This window comes from Populus alba, chromosome 6, assembly GCF_005239225.2.
Source record: "Populus alba chromosome 6, ASM523922v2, whole genome shotgun sequence".
Classification (NCBI taxonomy): Eukaryota; Viridiplantae; Streptophyta; class Magnoliopsida; order Malpighiales; family Salicaceae; genus Populus; species Populus alba.
In genome coordinates, this window is record NC_133289.1 from 17,536,244 (window position 1) to 17,547,412 (window position 11,169).

The 11,169-nt window shown below is 31.8% G+C and overlaps 1 protein-coding gene across 1 annotated transcript; it reads left to right on the forward strand.

Annotated features, from left to right (window-relative positions):
- Positions 1–533: 533 nt before the first annotated feature.
- LOC118043772 (peptidyl-prolyl cis-trans isomerase CYP28, chloroplastic) lies at positions 534–4,257 on the forward strand. The gene is made up of 2 exons (XM_035051842.2): positions 534–1,266; positions 3,892–4,257. The coding sequence occupies exons 1-2, from the start codon at positions 603–605 to the stop codon at positions 4,098–4,100; spliced, it is 873 nt and encodes a 290-aa protein (XP_034907733.1). The 5' UTR covers positions 534–602; the 3' UTR covers positions 4,101–4,257.
- Positions 4,258–11,169: the final 6,912 nt, after the last annotated feature.

Sequence of the window (11,169 nt, forward strand, 5' to 3'; positions counted from 1 at the left end):
AAAAATTAAAATTAAAAAATTATTTTAATATATTTTTTAAAAAAACACTTTAATACAATTACTCAATCACCCTCTAAAAAACATAACTCAAATATTAGAGATGGATAAATATACTTGAATTATTTGATAAGTTATCTCTCAAACCAAGAAATGTTTTTTTTTTATTCTAAATATTAAAATTATTTTAAAAATTTTAAAACAATTATCAATTTAATATTTTTAAAATAAAAAATAATAATTTAAAAGAGCTTTTAGAAAAATAGAAACTAGCTATTAGTCTCAAGTGTCTATAAAAATGATCCCAGAGAGGCTATAAATCAACAAAAAGTTTTCATTTTTTTTTAGTTCAAATAATAGAGCTTTATTTATCAAGAGATCCCAAAAATAATTTATTTATCAATAAATATTCTTCTTCTTTTACTAATTTAACTACAGAAGAAATCTATCTTCTTTTTGTTTTTTTTTTATCTTATCCTCGTTGTACAAATGTAGACCCCACTTTTTGTAGTTCTCTTCTATCTCAATCTCAAACAACCAATCATCCTCTTTCCCTCTTTCTCCCTAGTCATCCATGTCCACTTCTTCACTTCAATTCCACCACCATGTACTCCCCTCTAAACCCTCCACCACCACCACCTCTCCTCCCTCACCACCACCACCACATCCCTTCTCTCCTCTCTTCTACCACCATCACCCGCCGCTCCCTCCTACTCTCCACCTCCCTCTCCACTCTCTCTCCACCTCGACCAACCCTTGACACCACTATAACAGACCGTGTCTTTCTTGACTTCTCCATCTGCTCCAATTACTTCCGCCCCGACCGGACCCTCTCCGACACCTTCTCCACCCTCTGCACCGACTCAACTCCCCTAGGCCGCCTAGTTCTTGGCCTCTATGGCCATTTGGTCCCTCTCACTGTCTCCAACTTCAAAACAATGTGCACTTCATACTCTTACAAGAACACTCTAGTCCATAAAATCTTTCCGGGTCAGTTTTTTCTTGCGGGCCGGCAAGGAAGGAGAGAAAAAGGAGAGGTGAAAGTGCCTCAAGATTTGGCAAGAAATTTCGAGAGTGTTGATTCTAAGGCTTTTAAGCTAACACATTCAGGACCTGGGATTCTTTCTTTGTGTTTATCAGAGAATGATGATGAGGATAATATTAAGCTTAATCCTGAATACAGGAATGTTGAGTTCTTGATTACTACTGGACCTGGTCCTTGCCCTCAGTTGGATTACAAGAACATTGTTTTTGGAGTGGTTCTTGAAGGTCAGTTCTTTTCATCTTTTTTGTTGAGTTATTAGTAATTATATTGCTTTAATTTTCTTTCTTGGATTTGGTTTGATTTTATTCTATTTGTTTAGAACTCTTTTTTGGGTTTGATTTCTTCTTATTGTGGTTTTGGGTAGGCAAACATTCACCATCATAATTAGAAGAACCAAATGTGATGAAGGAGAGAACATAAAGCTGAATTGCTATCGATTAATTTTGAGGCTGTATGCATAAAATATTTCTTGAAAGAATCTGAGGTGGACTTTTATGAGTTAATCCCAAATCTGATAACATTTATTCCTGATTTAAAAGCTTTGCAGAAACGTTTAAAGGAGTTGATCTTTTTTAAATTCTCAGCTCTCACATTGCATCTCCAAGTCCAGACTAAATTATCTTATCTTAGCGTTGCTGTGAAGAAGAACCAATTTGATACCAATCATATCGAACAAAGTTCAAGTAATTGCTTCTGTCTTATTTGGGGCAGTATGTAGCACCCTGTTGGTCCAATCAGGGGTAGCTCAGCTGCCACTATTGCCTCAGGTTCCCGGCCTGGCCCCGATTCCACTACCTTTAATTCCAGCTCTGCCTCAGAATCCGAGGCTGCCTTTAACCCCTGCACTACCCTGCCTTTAGTTTCAGGTCTGCCCCAGGTTCTAGGGCTACCTTTTCCTCCTTCACTACCCCAGATTCCAGGCCTACCTTCAGTTCCAGGTCTGCCCCAGATTCCGAGGCTGCCTCCAACTCCTCCACTACCCCAAATTCCTGGAACTCTTGTAAACGTAATCCAATGCTTGACATCAGTAGCCAATGTACCAGGATGTGTCGTGGAAATCACACCTCTCCTTAATGGTCAGTTAAGCACTGTAGGATCAGCTTTTTGCAAAGCTTTTAATTCAACAAATTACATTTGTATTAAAAAAATGCTTGCTTTGAATCCACTGTTCCCTTCATTGCTGAATGATGCTTGTGGTCGCACCAGAGGAACTCCAACTGCTGCCAGTGCTACCTCAAAAGGGTCCGCTGGAAGTGAGGATAGATTTGCTTAGCTTTAGTTTTCTCCAACTTTGGTCTTGTGTTACCTGTTTTCAAGTAGACTTTCTTTTTTTTTATGCTAGTAATTGAATTGTTAATATTTGCTTTTAAAAATGAGGAATAATAGAATAGTTTCAGTTTCTTCCATGGACTTTCACTCTTTCTCTATATCAAACTAACGCATGCATACACAATCACACAACTGGTCTAACATTAAATTAGTGACACTTTCCCCCATGAAATAGATCAATATGCACGGTTTGTTCTTAAATTTAATTTACTATGACAACAGTCCATGCTAAAAAATTTACGTGGATATGTCCAATCTCTCATCTGTTTTAAGTGGTATGATTTGTTTAGAGACGTTGACATTTTATTGCTGGTTTCATATTAATAGTTCCTGATAGAAACTCTGCAACGACCTCTCTTTGGCATATTTCTCTAGAGAATCAAGCTATTAGTAGCCAAAAAACCAAAAATAATTAAACTTCTCTCATTTCAATATCAAGTTATCATATGTGAAGTCCTTACTGAAATCACCAATATTTTCTATGTTTTCGGTTAGGGTAGGTGAAACTTTTTCAAGATATGGACTGTTGATTCTAAGGCTTTTAAGCTTGTACATTCTAGACTTGGAACTGTTTCTTTGTGTTTTGTGTGATAATGGTGAAGAGAACTATATTAAACTTGATCCTAATTATAGGAATGTTGAGCTTTTGATTACTACAGGACCTGGTTCCTTGCACAAATGTTTGAAGAAATTATCTTCATCCATCCTCATTGGTTTCTATCAATTCTCGGTCACTATAACTTGCATCTCCAAGCCTAGAAATTGTCTTCTCCTAGCATCCCTAGAAAGAGAGATAAATTTGACAATAACCATGTCAAACAAAGTCAGCAGTTTTTTCTCTCTTAATAATTGCAATATGCAGCAGCATGTTAGTCAATCATGAAAGCTCAACTGCCTTTCATGACCCAGATTCCAGGCCTACCTCTAAATCCAGAACTGCATCCACTTCCTCCGCTACAAATTCTGAGCCTTCCAACTCCTTGATCTCCACAAGATCTAACTCAATGCTGGTCAGCTTTAACTGACATACCAGTATATGTTATGGAAACTAAATCATCTTTTCTTCATGGTCAATTGGCACTGCAGGATCAGCTTGCTCCAAAGCTATTGTTTTAGTGCGATAAAAATTGCGTCACAAAAATATTTAATTTAAATCAATTCTTCCCTCGGTTACTCTTTTTCATTTCTGGTAGGACATGAATAGTATAGTTTTGCTTTTGTGAACAAGGAATAAGAGATCAGTTTCAGCTTTCATGTTAATGCATATTGCTTAGCTCTCACCAGAACATACTGCGTCCATACTCCCATTCTCTGTTGACTGTGACGATCCGTTCAATTGAGGCTTAGGGAGTTTTTGTTGTGCATTACCAGGCAGTCGGATTGATTTAGAAATGATCACGTAAATGCTGCTGAATGCCACATAAAAATCCTTAGAGAGAATTAGTGAGAGTGAAATTTCTGATGAGCTCATCACAACCATCAATTACATTGCTCACTTTCTCATTGGAACTGCATTACAGGGTTAGATGTTGTGACATCCATAGCTTCCATCCCGACATACAAACCATCAGATAGAATTCGCCAATTCAATGACTTGGCGGAGTTTCTTGGTGATGAAAGAGCACAAAATGCTAGAACAATATGGAACAAGCCTCTTAAGACCGTCTATATCAGTGACTGCGGAGAGCTGAAAGTTGCAAAGCCCTCTCTTACTCCTAGCTTACCATAGTTCATCATTTGTTATATTCATTTGTTCAAGTTACATATTTGCCTCCATGTATATGTAGCTTGAATTCTTTCCTCTTCTTTTTTCCTTTCTTCAGAAGGACTCTGTAATACATTCAATGGAATAAGAATGAAAGTAATATGACATAATATTACATTAATCATGATTTCAAACAGTCTATTCATGTTTGTCTTTGGACTTGTTTAATTTTTCTCCCCATTATTTTGCTTCTTGTGCAAATGGAGAAATTTGAATGTGACAGGTTTCATATGCTTGTGATGCTTGTCAACTTGCATGCTAAATTATTAAAATAAACTTTGTTTTGGATATTTGAAGATACTTTGAAAATACTCTTATACGTGGATCCACACATATGGATACCTGATTGATATAATTCAATTATTTTGACTGTTGACTGTACAGAAAATTTAATATTTTGGCTAGTGATTGTTGAAGAAATTATATTTTAAGAATGTATCCTACTTTTTCAAGAATTATTATATTGTATCGTATCCATTTCCGTGAGTTTCAGTGGAAAGCATGAGTATAATTTATAGAATCATGCATGCAATATGTCATTCACCATGAAATTTCATGCCTAGCTCCTTGCAAAATCAAGCTTGCCAAATCAAGAATTGATGTATTGGTAAGACACCAAACTTGGTCATTCACCATGAAATTCCTAGCTACTTACCAAATCAAGAATCACTAAATGACCTCCATTTTTTTTCAAAAAAAAGAAGAAGTAAATTGTTATATATTATAAAGATCTTCTAGGAACGTTGTAAGAATTTCTCTTCATCCATCCTCGTTTGTTTCTATAAATTCTCAATCATTACCAGTAAGAGACAGTTTATATATATATATATATATATATATATATATATATATATATATATATATATAAAATGATTGTTTTTTAAAGTGTGTTTTACTCGAAAATGTATTCAAATAATATTTTTTTTATTTTTAAAAATTATTTTTAATATCAGTATATCAAAACGATCTAAAAATATATAAAAAATAATTTTAAAATAAATTTTTTAAAAAAATTTTACTTAACTCCTATTTATAAAACAAGAGCTTAAACTAAAATACAGTGTGGAACCCGTCCCAATAACAAATCAGAAGCTGCGAAAAAATCAACTATTTATTGTTTTTGCTGCTTTTGATGTTTGGAACATAGAGGGTAACATGTTCCCAAACAAAGACTGGCCATGCGAGTTTGTGTTACTTTTTCTGAGTTAGATTGTGTGGAAGATTTTAAGCTTTAAAGAATGAGTAATAAGAGATCCTTTTATTTTTTTTCCTATAAACTTTGCTATGTTTGTTTTTTTCTAATAATAATAATAAAAAAAAAACCTAGGCAAAGAAATTTACTTCCCAGTAAGCATTAGATGTAGTAAAGGGTTTTTAAATTTAAAAGAATGAAATATATTTTCCTTTCATGAAGGACAATAAACTAAAATGATACAACACTTCATTATATATATATATATATGTGTGTGTGTGTGTTAAAAATAATACATTAGGATATATCAACATATAACATATAACAATTATATAAATTTAACACCTTAGGTATAGGATTTTTTTAATTTAAATAATGATATTAATAAATACATTATAATGCATAACATAGTGTATTATACAATAATCATATATATTAAATAATAAAAAATTTTATTTTAGATAACATATGATGATCCTATGATAATAAAAGGTAGATAAAAAGGGTCAAGGCCTAGTTCATGATTTTAAATTATAAAAACAAAAAGTTTTATATATGACTTGACTGTGTAACTGCCATGTATATTCATGTCAAATTTATTATTTATTTTATTTTATTTTTTATATAATTAGAATGTTCAAGTGTCAAATATTAAATATAGGTACTATAAAACAAAATAAAGGGTGAAAGCAATTAAACCAATGTGAAGAAAAAAAATCTTGAAACAATTACCCTAAGCATCCTATAGACATCTTGTTTTTATTGTTTCCTAAATTACAGAAAACATCCTGAATTTTTGTATATTCATAATACTTTAAATGACAAAAAAAATCTCAATTATTTACAAATTTGTTATTATTTTTCATGTAAAGTCTGAAGAACCCCTAGGATAAATAAATAACAAAAAAGCTACCAGTTACTGTTGGAATCTTTTTCAAAAATATTACCGTTAATGGCAGCCTTATATATATACGCTGAATAGAGTATTAAAACACATATTTCATATCATTAAAATAACACCCATTCTTCACATTAAATCATACAAATCTTCTCGTTCAAAACATCTTTCTTCTCATTAAAACACACAAATTTGTTCATCCAAACAACACAGCTCAAGAATGGCCGGCATACATTTAATTTCTATGAAATATAAACAGTTTAGGCAAGAAATTAATTAACACACAAATAACATACTAAGTTAAACAATCCAACGAAAATTTAAAATTTAGAAAGTTAACATATTTATAGTTTATCTTAATTAATGTAGATTTTAATATTGGTTCCCATTATTAACAAAACGAACACAAAATAATGATATTCATGCTACTATAAATATAATTGCAAGTCCAAAATAGAATACCAAAATTATGATACATATCAATTTAATATCTATAAATTACAGTACTTATATCTATATCTAAATGTGATACTATAGAAATCTATTGAATGACCCCAATGTGAAAGGAACCTGACAATTAAATTGATTTATCATATTAGAATGCAACATAAAATTTTTATAAATAACTAACACACACATAAATGACTATTCAACTCATTAAATTAACACTAATAACAAATTTAGTTTCACTATTTTCCACTCATGTATGTGGTGCATGCATATATTTTAACTTCAAGGCTAGTTTGATATCTCGACAATCAAATATATTGATAATACTAGCCCTTTCTGGTCAACTAGTCTAATGAGTTATCCTGGTCATCTTAACATGGATATCACTAGCTCTTTTTGGTTATTTAGTTTAATGAGTTATCATGGCCATTTGAACATAGATGGCAATAGATTCTTTTGGTTAACTAGTGTAATGAGTTATCTCATCCATATGAAAATATATATCATTAATTCCTTCCGGTCAGTTAGTTTAATAAGTTATCTCTTTCGATGTCCATATCACAAATAATAATTAAACAACATGCATTTAAAGAAATTGTAATTATACAATTCTATAAATTTCTTATAAATAACGAAGATGAAGGACATATAATTGGTGTTTGTATTAGTATTGTAGTCCTTTGTTGCTTAACAGATCATGTGATCATGTGTCCTCTCCTATACCAATAGATTTAAAACATTATACACCATTTAATCATCCTTGGAATTCAAATTCAAATTTTCATTTTGAATTCAAATCTCAAATCAAATAGTAAGGAAAACTTAAGATTTTTTAGGTGTATCCACTTTTATTTACATATTCATTGACTCACTATTTAATTTATACATTTAACATTGTCATAAATTTTATGATCATCAATTTAGCCCTTTTTTCTCATTTATTTCTTTCAAGATTGGCTGAATATTTCTTATGAAGAAAAGGTATGAATTTTTCAACAATTTCTTTCCATTTTCATATTACCCATTTTTAAATTTCATCACTCATTATATTAACACAAAAACACATGCCTTCTAAATCAATTTACCCAACCTTTTTAAAAATCCATATTGACTGAAAATTTTATTTAAAAGTGATTTATCCCTTTTTTTCATTTTTCTTGTAAATTAGTTCTCACCCTCACATTAAATCCTTTAATTAACATCACTAAATATACATGTTATGTTAATTAAATCAACCAATCTTAACTCCCTACTCAAAACTTTGGCCGACAAATATATAAGAAAAAGATACCAACATTTCTTTAAATTTCTATAATTCACCTATTAGTAAGACCTTTTTTACCCTAACTCAACACAACTCTACATAATTTTAAATATCAACTAAGTCAAACAAATTCAATCTCTTTATATAAGGTTGGTTGAAACCTTTATTCATGGTGATGGTGAATTTTATTTCTAATTTCTCATGTGACATAATTCAACAAAATTTCATAATAAATCAAGAACAATAAACCAATTACTTTTCATTGTTTTATGAAATTCCTATTTAATAGGATCATAAGTTTCATTTCAATTTCCAAGCAATTTTTCATCATATGCACTTATTGAATACCCCATGTAACATAATTTAACAGAACTTCACAACAAATCAAGAACAATAAACTCAATTTTTTTTATACTTCTTGGCTAGAACTTCCAAGTAAATGAGGCATGAGTTTTTTTTCTTTAATTTTGTGTTAATTTCATATGACCTAATATTTTTTTATATCCACGAGCTCATTTATAAAGAAAAACCATTAATTAAAACAACTAAACACATTCAACTCAATTTTCCATAACTAAATCACAACATATCAAGTTCCAAAACATATGAGAATCATAATTAATCAAAGTAGAAATAGTTCTTACCTCTTACTAACAAGAATTCAGGAAGAAATTTACAAGGAAAAACTAATTTTTATTCACCTCTTCTATTTCTCTCTCTAATTCCAACTTTCTCTTTCAAAGCATAAAAAATCTAGAAGAATTTGAAACCTTTCTCTTAATCCATCAAAAACTCTTTTAACCACTTTTATTTAACTCTTTTTTTTTCTTAAGGATTTAAAGAAAGAAAATTAAAAAAAAAAACCCTCCCCTCCCTCTCTCTCTTCTTGTTGTCGACCAAGGTTGTTAAAATCGCGATTCAAACTCGTAAAATCATACGAATTTACAAGTCAATACAAGCTAAACGTGCTAAATCATTCATAAAACTCGGAAATGGATAAAATTGGGTTAAAATCTGGTAAAATCGTTAAAATCGAGTGAAATCACACAAAAACATGATTTCACCACCGATTTAACGCTTTCAGCACAAAAGAGCAAATATGAATCACTATTCCCTCCAGCTCTAGGCGTTAAGCGATTATTGGCCTATTACATAGTACACACAGAACAAAAGCAAAATAGTTAACACATAACACGTTCTTTCTTCATCGACTTTCACACAACACAACACAGAAAAAAATCAAAATCCCTAAGTCACTAAATCCTTATTCTCCTTCTCTCAATCATCCAACCCAAACCCAAAATAAGCCAACTCTCTCTTAGGTTAGACAGTTTGCAAGACTTTTTAACACTCTTTTTGATACTTTATTTCCTCGAATCAACAAACAAACCAATTCCTTTTTTATTTTCTTTTGTCAATTACACTCGCACATATATACCATGCACCGTGAACACAAGCAAGCAATCTTTTGAAAGATACAGACACCCTTTTGTACTTTTTTTCTGGGTTTGTAGTGTTGAACTGATAAATCAAGGGAAAGGATCAGGCAAGGTATTTGTTCGGGATTTCTTTATCTGACTGGCCTAAATGGAACAGTTTCTTATTTGCTCTTCTGGGTTCTTCTTTAGTTATCTCATTAATGGCATCTGTTGTAACACCCTACCCCACTAGTAAGATATTGTCCGCTTTGCGCCTCTCAGTCCACCCAAATCTAGGGCTTCCACCCAAGTCCCTTCACGGTTTTGTTCTTGGACAGTCACGCATGACCCTAAAACGTGTCTTACTTGTCAAGGTGAGCATGCAGTTATAAGGCTCTGGCTCTGGACGCTCACTTCCGATGTGGGATCTTAAAATCCCCCCACTTTAAGACGAGCTGTCCTCGGCTCTGATACCAAATGTAACACCCCACCTCACTAGCAAGATATTGTTTGCTTTAGGCCTCCAAGTCCACCCAAATCCAGGACTTCCACCCAGGTTCCCCTCACGGTTTTGTTATTGGCAGTCACGTATGACCCCAAAACACGTCTTACTAGTCAAGGTGAGCATGCACTTATAAGGCCCTAGCTCTGGACGCTCGCTTTCGATGTGGGATTTTACATCTGTGATGTTTGTTTCTAAGTTTTCTCACTGTTTATCATCTTGGTATTTTTTTTTTATAAAGTGCAGACATGTTGTTTGTTTCTTGTTTGACTTTGATGGCCAATTCCTGTTCTTGTTTTTCTTTCTCTTGTTTTTTTTTTTCTGGTTAATTTGGTTAATTTCCATGTCATGAGCGTTTAATATCCACATGCATCTAACATTTTTTTTATACTCTGTTTGGTTGCTGAGAATGAAACTGATGCAATGTAAAGTTTTATTTTATTTTTATTTTGGGGTTAATTGATGGCAAATTCTCACAATTTTTGTTTCTCAAGTCTACCGAGTCAATTTTATGCTTCTGATCATTATTTTTTAACAAAATAATGTTTTCTTTGGGTGTTCCTTATATAATCTTTTATTTGTTTAGACCTTAAAATTATGAAAAATTGAATACCCACATATCGGTAATTTTTTTTTTGTTTTTATTTGATTCTCATTGCTTGAAGCCTTTGATCTAATCATCGACATATCACATTTTTAATTGGCTAATTGCAAGAATATGTGTATAATCGACTTCAATTTAGGTACATAACTATTGTTAGTATTTCTATATTAATTATGTTATGCAGTAATTTTATGCATATTTGTTTTTTCTTTTGGATTTTCAGCTATGGTTGGTATTTCACTTTTGTACAAGGATTTGTATACCTGGTGCTTATATACTTGCAGGGTTTCACCCCCCAGCAAATGGTGAACCCATAAGAAACTCTCTGCTATTCTTATGGGTTCTCATGGGTTGACTAAGGGGTCCCTAGCCTTTTTTAACTATCTAGCTCAAATCATGTTCAAATCCACCAAGGTAAACTTATTTCTTATCTAACTCTTGTCCTATTAAGTTGGATGTGAAAAGGTCTTGTTTTTTTAAGATCTATTGTACATGACACACTAGTAGATTGTTTGTTTTAAGTTTGTTAATTATTAGTTAATGAAAAGTTATTTAAATTATATATGAATTTTTATTTGAAGCATGTATTTTAAGATGCTTGAACTATGTATGAATTTTTATTTGAAGCATGTATTTTAAGGTGCTTGAACTATGTATAAATTTTTATTTGAAGCATGAATTTTTTTTAATGTATTTTAAAATTCC

What these genes read in the sequence shown, in the direction of transcription:
- LOC118043772 (XM_035051842.2), top strand. Translation starts at nt 603, where the DNA reads ATGTACTCCCCTCTAAACCCTCCACCACCACCACCTCTCCTCCCTCAC. An exon ending in TTTTGGAGTGGTTCTTGAAG is followed by an intron (nt 1,267 to 3,891) that starts GTCAGTTCTTTT and finishes ACTGCATTACAG; the next exon opens with GGTTAGATGTTGTGACATCC.